The sequence below is a fragment of the Adiantum capillus-veneris genome, chromosome 17 (assembly GCF_014529385.1).
Source record: "Adiantum capillus-veneris isolate H3 chromosome 17, ASM1452938v2, whole genome shotgun sequence".
NCBI lineage: Eukaryota > Viridiplantae > Streptophyta > Polypodiopsida > Polypodiales > Pteridaceae > Adiantum > Adiantum capillus-veneris.
In genome coordinates this window covers 36,236,953-36,248,890 of record NC_140947.1, presented here as the reverse complement: position 1 = coordinate 36,248,890, position 11,938 = coordinate 36,236,953, and the positions used below count along the sequence as shown (strand labels likewise).

At 44.1% G+C, this 11,938-nt stretch overlaps 1 protein-coding gene and 1 pseudogene across 1 annotated transcript; both read right to left on the bottom strand.

Moving 5' to 3' along the window:
* Positions 1-993: 993 nt before the first annotated feature.
* LOC147437063 (uncharacterized) lies at positions 994-2,362 on the bottom strand (annotated as a pseudogene).
* LOC147437062 (protein STICHEL-like 4) lies at positions 2,293-6,394 on the bottom strand. Its single transcript, XM_086486478.1, has one exon. The coding sequence runs from the start codon at positions 3,323-3,325 to the stop codon at positions 2,870-2,872; it is 456 nt and encodes a 151-aa protein (XP_086342604.1). The 5' UTR covers positions 3,326-6,394; the 3' UTR covers positions 2,293-2,869.
* Between the last annotated feature and the right edge of the window lie 5,544 nt (positions 6,395-11,938).

Sequence of the window (11,938 nt, the reverse complement as noted above, 5' to 3'; positions counted from 1 at the left end):
CGTTTCCTTGGGTCATAAGTCTCCAAGTACTAGCAAAAGTCTGGTAAGAATCTGGTAAGGCATCAAGAACAGTCTGCACAAGGGAACTGTCTGAAATAACTTCACCTGCAAAAATAAGTTGCTCATTGATATCCTTGACACTAGCAAGGAAAGTGTCCATATCATCTTCCTCATGCATAATCTTCGACTCCAGCTCTTTACGCAGCAAAGCAATTTTAGCCTCATTGCGGCTTGCATAAAGACCTGCTAGAATATCCCAAGCCTGTTTTGCAGATTTTGTTATAACGGATGTGAGGAACAATGGTGCGCTTCACAGACAACGCAATCAATGCATGAGCCTGCGCATCCTTAACATCCCAACGAGCTTGTTCTACCGTAGGCAAAACAACTCTAACAGCTGTAATCCTTGCAGCAAGACCTGCAACATCCTCAACATCGCCTACATCCTCAGAACCAGGACGTACATCAATGCCCTGCACAATGTTCGAGACACCCTTTGACACAAGAACATGTTGCATCATATAAGCCCACATAGAGTAGTTGTCCCCATCCAACCTGTCCTCAGCAGCAAACATCTTGAACACATTTGTGTTGTTGTTGTCAGCCATGGTAAATGTTGCACATGATGTGAGAACTGCTCGAAAATAGGGAAAACGGAGCGGGAACAACCTGTGCTATATAGCACAAACCGTAGAAGACTATAAGACACCTGTTATGTAGAAAACGGCACTGAAAAAAATTCTGCACAAAATGACGAAATAGCATGTGCAGTACTGCCTGTAGTGGAAACGGAGACCGAAAAGAACCCAAATCAAAATTCTGAGCAGACCAAGCTCTACGAGTTCTCCCAAAATATTCGTCGACCTGTGAACACTTGCCAAAGCTCACTGAAATCGAAGAAAGTGAGCAGGTGTGTGCTGGAGCAGCTGGCGACTAAGCCCAAGAGGACGTGACCTGCTCTGATACCAATTGTTGGAATTAGGGTTGCAGAGAAACACACAGCTTGGAGAAGACGAAGGAAGCTCAAGGCACACAATAGAGAGTGTGTTACTTAGTGTGCAATGGAAAGATAGATAGCCCTAGAGTGATGGGCGTATATACAATGCACGGGGAAAAAAACCTCCTAAAGAGGGAAAAAATGCCCCGGCGGTCCTAGTGTGTTCACACACATCACTACCACATGTATATGGTAACACAACCGACCGGTCCACCTTGTCTCCGTTTGTTATACATGACAAGCTTGGAAGATCTCCCAAGGTCAAAAAACCCAAACTTGGATAGAAGCCCAAGCTAGAAATTTCCATGCTCACATTGGGTCAACACAGCCAATGGTAAACACAATATAATTACTAATTTACACAAGATTCTCATACAGACACATGACTCTTAGAATTAGCTTCTTCCTCCTTCTGCACATGGTACTAGTTTGAGGCATAGACTTTTTCTCCTTCTCCTCCTTAACCTTTGGTGTTTCACCTTGACATCTTGCATTCTGCTTCCCTTCTAGCATAGGACACTCGATGCTTAAGCTTCAGAGTCCAATCCATCTCTATCGATGCTTAAGCTTCAGAGTCCAGTCCATCTCTATCGACGACAATGTCCTATTGCCTTCCATTGGAGTAGGAGAGAATCCATGCTCACCATTGCTATTCTTCTCAAAGTTGTCCTGTGATTGGGCATCTACATCGTGATCTCTACCCAAATCATCGACATTCTACAAACTCAATGCATTTGATGCCCGACCATAATGGACACTTGTTCTTCTACTTTCCACTGTACTTGCAACCTCTTTGATTTTCTCCTTGAGAGCACCACTTTGCTCTCTGTCAAAAATCTCTAAGTTGTACCTTTGAGTATATGTGTTCTCCTCAACTTCAAGGCTATGCCGCGGTTTCCTTGGCTCCGGTAAGCGGATGCAAGGACTAGATGCAATCGGCACTCCAAACTTTGATCTTGATGACTTCCTGAAGGACGCACTTCGGTGGCTCCTCTACTCTTGTGACAAGCAATGCTTGTTGATGTGGTAAGCTTTTTTTTCTCCCTTGGATATGGGGTACAACCTTTTTTGGTTTTATCAGTTGCTCCATGTCTCTGGAGAAGGAGGGGCTCCGTGAACAGATGTTGAGGACAACGTGATTTTTAAATCAACACTGGTCAACACGGTTTGTCCTAAAATGCTTTTGCAGTGCTTGTTCATGCTTTCTCTGCCAAATTATTTTGCTCAAGGTGCCTAAATTCCAAGTGGGCAAATGCAAAAGCTTCGACGATGGAAAGCAAAACCAACTTAGCCTCTCCACGAAATAGCTGCTTGACCACATTGGTCCGACTGTTGTCTACAACTTTCCTCCATAACGCTATCCATGGGAATATTTGTACAAACTTGCCTTTGATCTGAGTTTTTCAGTCCAGAAGAAAAAGCTCAAGGTACAACAGGAGGCCTACTTGCACCTGGCATTTTCCTCACAAAATCAACATCTGTCACCGACCTGGGGAAATGGCTACAGGGGTGCACTTTGCTGAAATGAGGAATGCTCTAGGCTCTAGCTATGTCCCCTCTTGTGATCCCCTCTAAGACCTCTCTCACTCATTGGAGGACTAGAATGGGACTCCCACTTTGCATCACCCTCTGTTGCTTACTGCTCGCTATTGTCGAAGAAATTCGCAGGGCTTTGCATGATACTGGTACCAAGTGAGTAAGGTGTCGCACTGGAGGGATTTGTCTGAGAAAATTGCAAAGAATGTAGCAGTTAAACATGTGGTTATATTTGTGCAAGACCTAAGCTGCCTTTCTGCATCGGAAAAGATTTTTAAAGCTTGCTGAAATTGTTGGATCTACTTTCTAACATGCTTAACTTTATAATCTTTGGATCTACTTTCTAACATGCTTAAGTCTGTAATCTTTGGATCGATTATTGCCCGCAAGGACGTCAATTATCAGAGTGGCTAGTTGAGAGATTAGAGCTAAGGCAAATGCTCCAGATTCCATGAAGTCTCTAATTGCCTTCACAGTGTTGGATGTATCTAGTGAAAACACCACCTGGAGAAAGTCTATGAGCTTCTTCTCAAGTACCATCCCAACCAGCTCTTGCACAACTGAGAGAGTATTTCTCTTGTTGAGAAGAATGATTTGATCCAGTGTCAGAGCTAAGGCAAATGCTCCAGATTTCATGAAGTCTCTAATTGCCTTCATAGTGTTGGATTTATCTGGTGAAAACACCACCTCGAGAAAGTCTGTAAGCTTCTTCTCAGGTATCATCCCAACCAGCTCCTGCAGAACTGAGAGATTAGCTCTCTTGTTGAGAAGACTGATCTGATCTAGTGTCATCTCAACATCTCGCAAAGAGCCATCTGCTAGTAGCAATAAGTTGCAATGCAACAAGCTCTATGTCAATCCTTTCCAAAAAAGCAATCTTCTGAAGCCTTGAAACTATGTCAGACTCTTTGATCTTTGAGAACAGGTACTGCTAACACCGAGAAGGAGCCATGCAAGGCAACTGCTCGGCATCTATTGTGATGAGTACGAAAGCCACATAGCTAGGGGGCTCTTTTAAGTTCTTCAAGAAGGCATTCCCTGCATCCATAGTCAGAGCATGGCACTCATCTATGATGAAGACTCTATGCCTGGATGAGGGCGGCAGAGATATGTGCTTGAGAAGAAGCTTCATACTCTCAATCCCACTGTTTTTCCCTTCATCAAAAGAGGAGCATTCCTTGCATGTCTCGCAAGGCCGGAGCTCTTCCAAAGACAGCCAATTCAATGCATCAGTAAAAAAATCCTTGCTGCACAGGTTTTCCCTCTTCCCCTTGGACCTTGGAACAGGTACACTAGAGCAATTCTACCTCTTCATACAGTATTAGACAGAGATTGGGCTACCATGGACTACATTACGAGGTCTTTGAACATTTTGGGTCAATGTTTCTGGCTCATGCTTCGATGTTGGCTAACACCTGATTACTGCATAGACAAACTGACCTCTTTGACCTCATTCTCAAAATCACTCTTCCTATGACTATGCCCATTTTTGTACCTTTCAAGCTCGTTAAACCTGCTAGCCTTCTTGTGCTTGAGCCCTCTATGGAGGTTCCTATCAAGCTCCACTCAAGAGCCTGCAACATCATCTGTTGTATAGTCATGAAAGGATTAGGCTTAGCCATCAAAGGGACAGTTTCAGAATCAGAGTCAAATGAGATAAAAGAACCCTCCAAATTATACTTGTCCCATCCCTTTCTATGTGGTGAAACCAATATCGTCACCCTATCCTGCGTTTTGATACCACTGAAAAGCACCCAGGACCTGCATAAGAAGGCATGGAAGAGTCATCCTTGTTGACATGATGGCCACAATATGCCACAACCAAATCTCTGTGCTTCTGACTCTTCATCTTGTCCATCCTCAAAAGGATAGACAGAGACAAGCAGTTGATGCTTCCAAGATCTGACATAGCTAGTCGGTTGCAAAGCAGACACCATATCCATGGACCCTACATTGTCCTCATCTTGAAGCCTCCTATGGCCCCTCTTTCTTTCAAGTACTCCTCTAATGTCTGTAGAGGGAAAAAATTGGATGAATGTATCGATTCTCCAAGGAGCTGCAAAGGCTCTCCATCTCACCTTTAGTTTTGCTTTGTCGGCGCATACTGTATGTAATCCCTTCTCTCATGAGCTTCCTTATGTTATATAGATCTAAGACATGGTGGCTTGCTCTTCTCCTACCCCTTTTCCACTGACATTCTCCCTCTTTATTCTAGTTAGAGTCTCCACATCATAACCATCTCTCCTCCTCCTCTCTGAGACGACCTCAGGTTCACTTACCCAACCAGTAGATTGTCTGGAAATTTGCAGTGCAACAAGCCTGCGTTCATTCATGAGATGGTTTGCATCTTGTCAAAGTCGATAAATTCTTCCATCTATGGAATTATTAGCGGAGTTCTCTTGCTGTTCAGGACGAGGCAAAAAACGGAAACAAGGGCAGTGGGGCACAATATCAGTGTCAAGCTGAGGAGGAAGAAAAGAGATAAGAGATCCTCATCCAATCTTGCAGAAGATCCCTAGGCTTGCACTTGAAGTTTGCGATCAGTTTTACAAAACAGAGCCCTCTGCACTCAAATTGAAGCTGGCAAAGAAATTCTTCCGTCACTTGGCTCGAATCCCATTCATGACGTCAGAAAATACATCACTCTGTAAACTCCTCATGCAATTGTAGAAGGCAGAATGTGAGGCTTCACTTCCACTCTTCCGAAGGCATTTTCTCCAAACTGCAAACCTGTAGTTCAAGCTCGCCCTTGAATCAGAATGGGGGAAGCCATTATCAACATTGGTGGTCTCAATCCAAACACTAGTGCTTAGAATACTCAGAAGAGCTACCCTATCTTTTCGATCTCATCCAAACTTTGAGCAACATGCAGGTGGAGCTACAATGCCCAGCTGACAACGATCTCTCAGAAACCAAAGAAATTACATTTTCTATGCAAGTAATAGATGATACTCTTGCACATGCAAAGGTCATGGAAGTGGACAATCTACAAGTCAATTGGGACAAGCCGTCCTTACTTCCTCTTGACTCAGAGATGGGTGATGATGCATCCTCTACCCTGCATCTACCTGCGGCCAAACTGAAGGGGAGCTATGACAATGTAGAACAATATATTGACACCTATTCTTGGATTTTGTGAGAGGATGCCTTTGCATCACTCAAGAAAGGCTTAGCCAATTTCCCCAGCGGCCATCTTGATCTAAGGGACTGCCTGGTTTGGGGTCTCTGCAATGGGGATATGCATTGTTTGGCACGTCTGGGTGGAAATAGTCCGGAGATCAAAGCCGGCTCTCACTTCAGTAGGCTTGTCCACCACCATCGCTCTCCTCTGCCCCCCATTTGTTTTAACAACACTTAAAAGCACCCGCTCTCTGTACTGCTTCAGCCCTGAAACAAGGTCCTGCAATAGCACATCACCTTGGAAACACATATGCTTTCAATGCACCGTAATCATGCGTAGGGGAGAACACTTCGAGCTGCACTACTGCAGAGTGTCTTCCACCTTAACCGGAAGCAACGCCTACAAAACAAGGGGGCCTACAGTTCGTAGGCGGGTGCACTAGCGCACACACACACAACATTGGAAGGGAGCCAGCCATCACGTGCACGTGCTTGTATGAGCATGCCTTCACTGTCTGCCTTTAATGCACAGACCCACAAACCACGCCATCGAAAAAAACTTGACAATATAAAAGCCCTTCAGAGAGCAGACGTGTCGTCAATCTGCTGTCTCTACATCGATGGCCCAAACTTAGATGCTAGAGCTCTGACAAGCCCCAGCCCTCTACGTTCCGCTTCAGCTGTGGAACTGGGCAAGACTTGTTGAAAGAGAAGACGGACTGAAAGAGAAGACGTGGGCGTGTCGCGTGCTTACTTTCTTTAGCTGCAACAGCAGACGGTTTCTTTTCGCACGCCTTCTCACCTTGAAAAGTGATGGTTGTCCACGTGGACCCCATCCGTGAAAGGACGCCTAGGATAGCCCAACACTAAGGCCTTTTTTTTAGCACGCCAAAAATCTCTATAGCATTTCTCCTTAAAGCTTTTGCAAAAAACTCTATGACCTCGAATCACAAATGAGATTTTGCAAAAGATGTGTGGATATGAAAATATACACATTATAATTAGAACAGAGAGAGATGCATTTCTTGCATTTGCTATGTTTGTGCCCATAAGACTAAAGCAAAATCATACATATGTATGGTGTGGAGTTGGCACCATTCTCCACATTTATAATAATACGATAGGGAACGTGCCCTTCCCCCGTCACTTTTTGTTGGAATTAAGGTTGCAAAGAAACACACACAGCTTGGAGAAGACGAAGGAAGCTCAAGGCACACAATAGAGAGTGTGTTACTTAGTGTGCAATGGAAAGATAGATAGCCCTAAAGTGTTGGGCGTATATACAATGCTCGGGGAAAAAAACCTCCTAAAGCGGAAAAAAATGCCCCGACGGTCCTAGTGTGTTCACACACATCACTACCACATGTATATGGTAACAAATCTCCCCTGGAGTGATGCAGTGAACGAGAGTTGGCACATGAGTAAAGGGAAGTGCCATGCCCTGAGGACAGGATCAGTTCACAAAGGGGAGTAAGCCCAAAGCTTTGCGGAAAGCTTCAAGCTTCTCACGAGACAATGCCTTTGTGAAAAGACATGCAAAGTTGCCCTGTGTTGGCACATAAGCCAAGCTGATCTCTCCTGCTGAGAGCCTCTCCCTGACATAGTGGTAATGCACCTCAATGTGCTTTGTGCGAGCATGAAAAACTGGGTTCCTCGCAACTACCAATGCGCTCTGACTGCTAGTGTAGATAGTGTTGGCAGTGTTCTGTCCAACACCCAAATCATCCATAAGGCGTCTGAGCCATACACACTCAACCGTAGCTGTGAAGACTGCCTTGTACTCAACCTCACAACTCGAAGTGGCCACAGTAGGTTGCTTCTTGCTCAACCATGATATACATGAACTGCCAAGCATGAAACAAAAACCACTTGTGGACACTCGTGTGTCCAAACAACCAGCCCAATCTGAGTCCGAAAAAGCATGTAACTCTGGCGGAAATGATCCCCCCTTGGGATAAAACAAGCCAAGATGTAAAGTGCCACTAAGGTAGCGAAAAATCCTCTTGACAGCCTACCAATGCTTAGACCCTTGGCTATGCATAAATCTGTTGACCTGTGAGACTGCAAACTGAATATCCGGCCTCGTGTTGCATACATAAATGAGGCAGCCAACAGCAGTTTGGTAAAGAGTGACATCAGTAGGATCGCCAGCATCATGTAGACTCAACATCAAACCTGTTTCCATGGGAGTGGCAATAGGTTTGTAATCCTCAAGTCCAAACTTACATAGCAATGTCTCTATGTAACTTTTTTGACACAAGGCAATACCACCATCACACTGCTTAAACTGTATACCCAAGTAATGATGCAACAGCCCCAAATCTTTCATCTTGAAAGTAGCATTCAAATCAGCCTTAAATTCAGCAATATGTCTCTCATTTGGTCTAGTGATCAGCAAATCATCAACATAAAGAACCACAATGAGAAGTACATCACCCTCACGCTTTACATACAATGTGCTTTCTGTTGGACTGTTACGAAAGCCTTGTTTGACCAAATGAGTGTCAGCTTTCTCATACCAAGCACGAGGAGATTGCTTCAACCCATACAAAGCCTTGTTACATTTGCACACTTTGACCTCTTGTCCTTTTATGACAAAACCGCGAGGCTGCGTTAGATAAACTTCCTCAAATATGTCACCATTCAAGAAAGTAGTAACAATGTCTGATTGATGTACATCCCAACCAAAATGAGCTGCCAATGCACACAGAAAACGCACAGTAGTCATACGACAAGTGGGAGCAAAAGTCTCTTTATAATCTATGCCTTTTTGCTGTGCATAACCCTTTGCAACAAGTCGAGCCTTATGGCGATCAATCTCACCATCCGGCTTGCCTTTCAACTTGTAAACCCACTTCGTACAAATGGCCTTTTTGCCAGGAGGCAAATGACATAAAGTCCATGTGTCATTTTCTATAAGTGCATCATATTCTGATTGCATGGCAGCCATCCAATTTTTTGAATTATGTGCTTCATCAAAAGACAGAGGCTCCTCAACATCATGTAAACTAGACACAACCAAAGCATAACAATCTGATGCATAAGATGCATGGTGAGAGCCTGAACGAGTACGACTAGACAAAGGTGCATCCAATTTACTGTCACGCAAAGTGTGCACCAGCCATTTTGGCATACCTCTAGCCTGCTCATTTTCAGCCCTTTCCTCATCAAGTACATCATGTACATCTGCATTAGTAATAGGCTGATTTAAAACATTTTCAGAAACCCCCATAGGCTGTACATTTTCCTCATTGGAACTTACATTTGTATTTTCATCACTGAAAAGAGGCAACAAAGTGTCATAAATGTCCTGTGAGCTTACATTACTGTCTCTAGTACATGACAGCAAGGGCTGAACAGAATCTTCCACAAACACTACATCCCGAGAAACCAGAATACGTTTTGTTTGCGGATGATACAGCCTGTAACCTTTGCTTTCAGCACTATAACCAACAAAAATACATTTGACAGCCTTATCATCCAATTTTCTGCGCTGCACTTGTGGCACCAAAGCATATGCCAAACAGCCAAAAACACGCATGTGCTCAATAGAAGGCTTTCTATCATGCCATGCTTCATATGGAGTAATAGACTGCAAAGCTATCGTAGGACACCTGTTAAGTACACATGTGCTCAATAGAAGGCTTTCTATCATGCCTTGCTTCATATGGAGTAATAGATTGCAAAGCTTTCGTAGGACACCTGTTAAGTACATAAGTGGCACACATGATGGCCTCAAGCCAAAAATGCGGCAAAGCTTGACTTTTGACCATACATCGTGCCATTTCCGTCAGTGACCTGTTTTTCCTCTCAGCAACACCATTTTGCTGAGGTGTATAAGGCACTGTACATTGGTGTTTTATCCCACGACGAGCCAGAAATGCATTAAATTCATGAGACATATACTCCCCCCTCGATCGGAACGGAGGGTGCCCATAGTAAATTTCGAGACATTTTCAGCCATAGCCAGAAATTGTTTGAATCACATAAAAACTTCGGACTTCGCTTTAAGCGGAAATACCCATGCATGCCTGGAGTAATCATCAATGAAAGTCACGAAGTACAGGTAATTGCCCAAGGACGGAGTTTGCATGGGCCCACAAACATCACTATGCACAAGCTGCAACCTGTACGTGGCCCGAGCTGAACCATCCTTTGGAAATTTAGAACGCTGCATCTAACCCAAAATACAGCCTTCACAAACATGTTTGACATGTGCTTCAAGAGGTGGCAAAGAAGCAACCATATAAGATTTCTGCAAACGCAGCAAACTGGCAAAATTCAGATGACCAAAACGTGCATGCCAAAGTTTTGCATCTGAAATAGCCCTTGAATCTGCAACAACATTTGCAAAATTTTGTCCACACTTGTCATACAAAGTGAGCTTATACAGCCCACGGCACAAAAGGCCAGATGCAACAATTTCATCACCAAAATTGAGATCATGAACTGTACATCTGTCATCCACAAATTTGACTACAAGTCCAAGTCTAGCAAGTGCGGATACAGACAAGAGATTCTTCTTGATCCCAGGTACATAAAATGCATCAACAAGTGTGAAGGAATTGCCATTAGCAGCAGTGAGCACAATCTTTCCAACTCCCTGAATTGGATAAGAGGCGTTGTTGGCACAAGTGACTGAATTCCCATGAGGGACAGACTCAAGAGAGGTAAACAATTCACGATGTGAGGTAATTTGCTTTGTAGCACCACTGTCGAAATACCACATATGTGAATCTGCAGCAACTGACAAGCATGCATCATGGACAGTAGGATTGTAAGTGCACTCTGCGCTAAAAGCCCATTCTGCATCAACATCAGCAACATAGTCTCCTTTCACAGAAGACTCAACAATGACTGCATTTGTAGTGGAACCAGCATTTGCAGTGGAACCACCCTCTTTCTTCTTAGCCTCTTTGGCCTTCAACTTAGGACACGACTTGATCAAGTGATCATTGGCTTTACAATAATGGCAACACATCTTCTTTTTGCCCTTATCACCAGAATTGCCAGACGAAGTAGTACCTGCAGAAGCATTAGGAATAGAATTTTTGCCACTCGCAGCAGAACCATAAGAAGTGGTTGCATTATTGTTACCACCCTTTCTTTGAGAAGCAATAAAAGCCTGTTCAACTGCATGCTGCCTAGTCCTGTTTTTTCTAGAAAGTGACTCTTGCAACAGCAATGTGCATAATGCATCAAACTTGACAACTTCAGGATTTCCTTGGGTCATCAGTCTCGAAGTACTAGCAAAGTCTGGTAGGAATCTAGTAAGGCATCAAGAACAGTCTGCACAAGGGAACTGTCTAAAATGACTTCACCTATTGAAATAAGCTGCTCATTGATATCCTTGACACTAGCAAGGAAAGTGTCCATATCATCTTCCTCATGCATAATCTTCGACTCCAGCTCTTCACGCAGCAAAGCAATTCTAGCCTCATTGAGGCTTGCATAAAGACCTGCTAGAATATCCCAAGCCTGTTTTGCAGATTTTGCTGAACGGATGTGAGGAACAATGGTGCGCTTCACAGACAACGCAATCAATGCATGAGCCTGCGCATCCTTAACATCCCAACGAGCTTGTTCTACCGTAGGCAAAACAACTCTAACAGCTGCAATCCTTGCAGCAAGGCCTACAATATCCTCAGAACCAGGACGTACATCAATGCCTTGCACAATGTTCGAGACACCCTTTGACACAAGAACATGTTGCATCATAGAAGCCCACATAGGGTAGTTGTCCCCATCCAACCTGTCCTCAGCATCAAACATCTTGAACACATATGTGTTGTTGTTGTCAGCCATGGTAAATGATGCACCTGATGTGAAAACTGCCCGAAAATAGGAGAAATGGAGCGGGAACAACCTGTGCTATATAGCACAAACGGTAGAAGACTATAAGGCACCTGTTATGCAGAAAACGGCATTGACAAAAATTCTGCACAAAATGACGAAATAGCCTGTGCAATACTGCCTATAGTGGAAACGGAGGCCGAAATGAGCCCAAATCAAAATTCTGAGCAGACCAAGCTCTACGAGCTTGCCCAAAATATTTGTCGACTTGCGAACGCTCGCCAAAGCTCACTGAAATCGGAGAAAGTGAGCAGGCGTGTGCTGGAGCAGCTGGCGACTAAGCCAGGGAGGACGTGACCTGCTCTGATACCAATTGTTGGAATTAGGGTTGTAGAGAAACACACACAGCTTGGAGAAGACGAAGGAAGCTCAAGGCACACAATAGAGAGTGTGTTACTTAGTGTGCAATGGAAAGATAGATAGCCCTAGAGT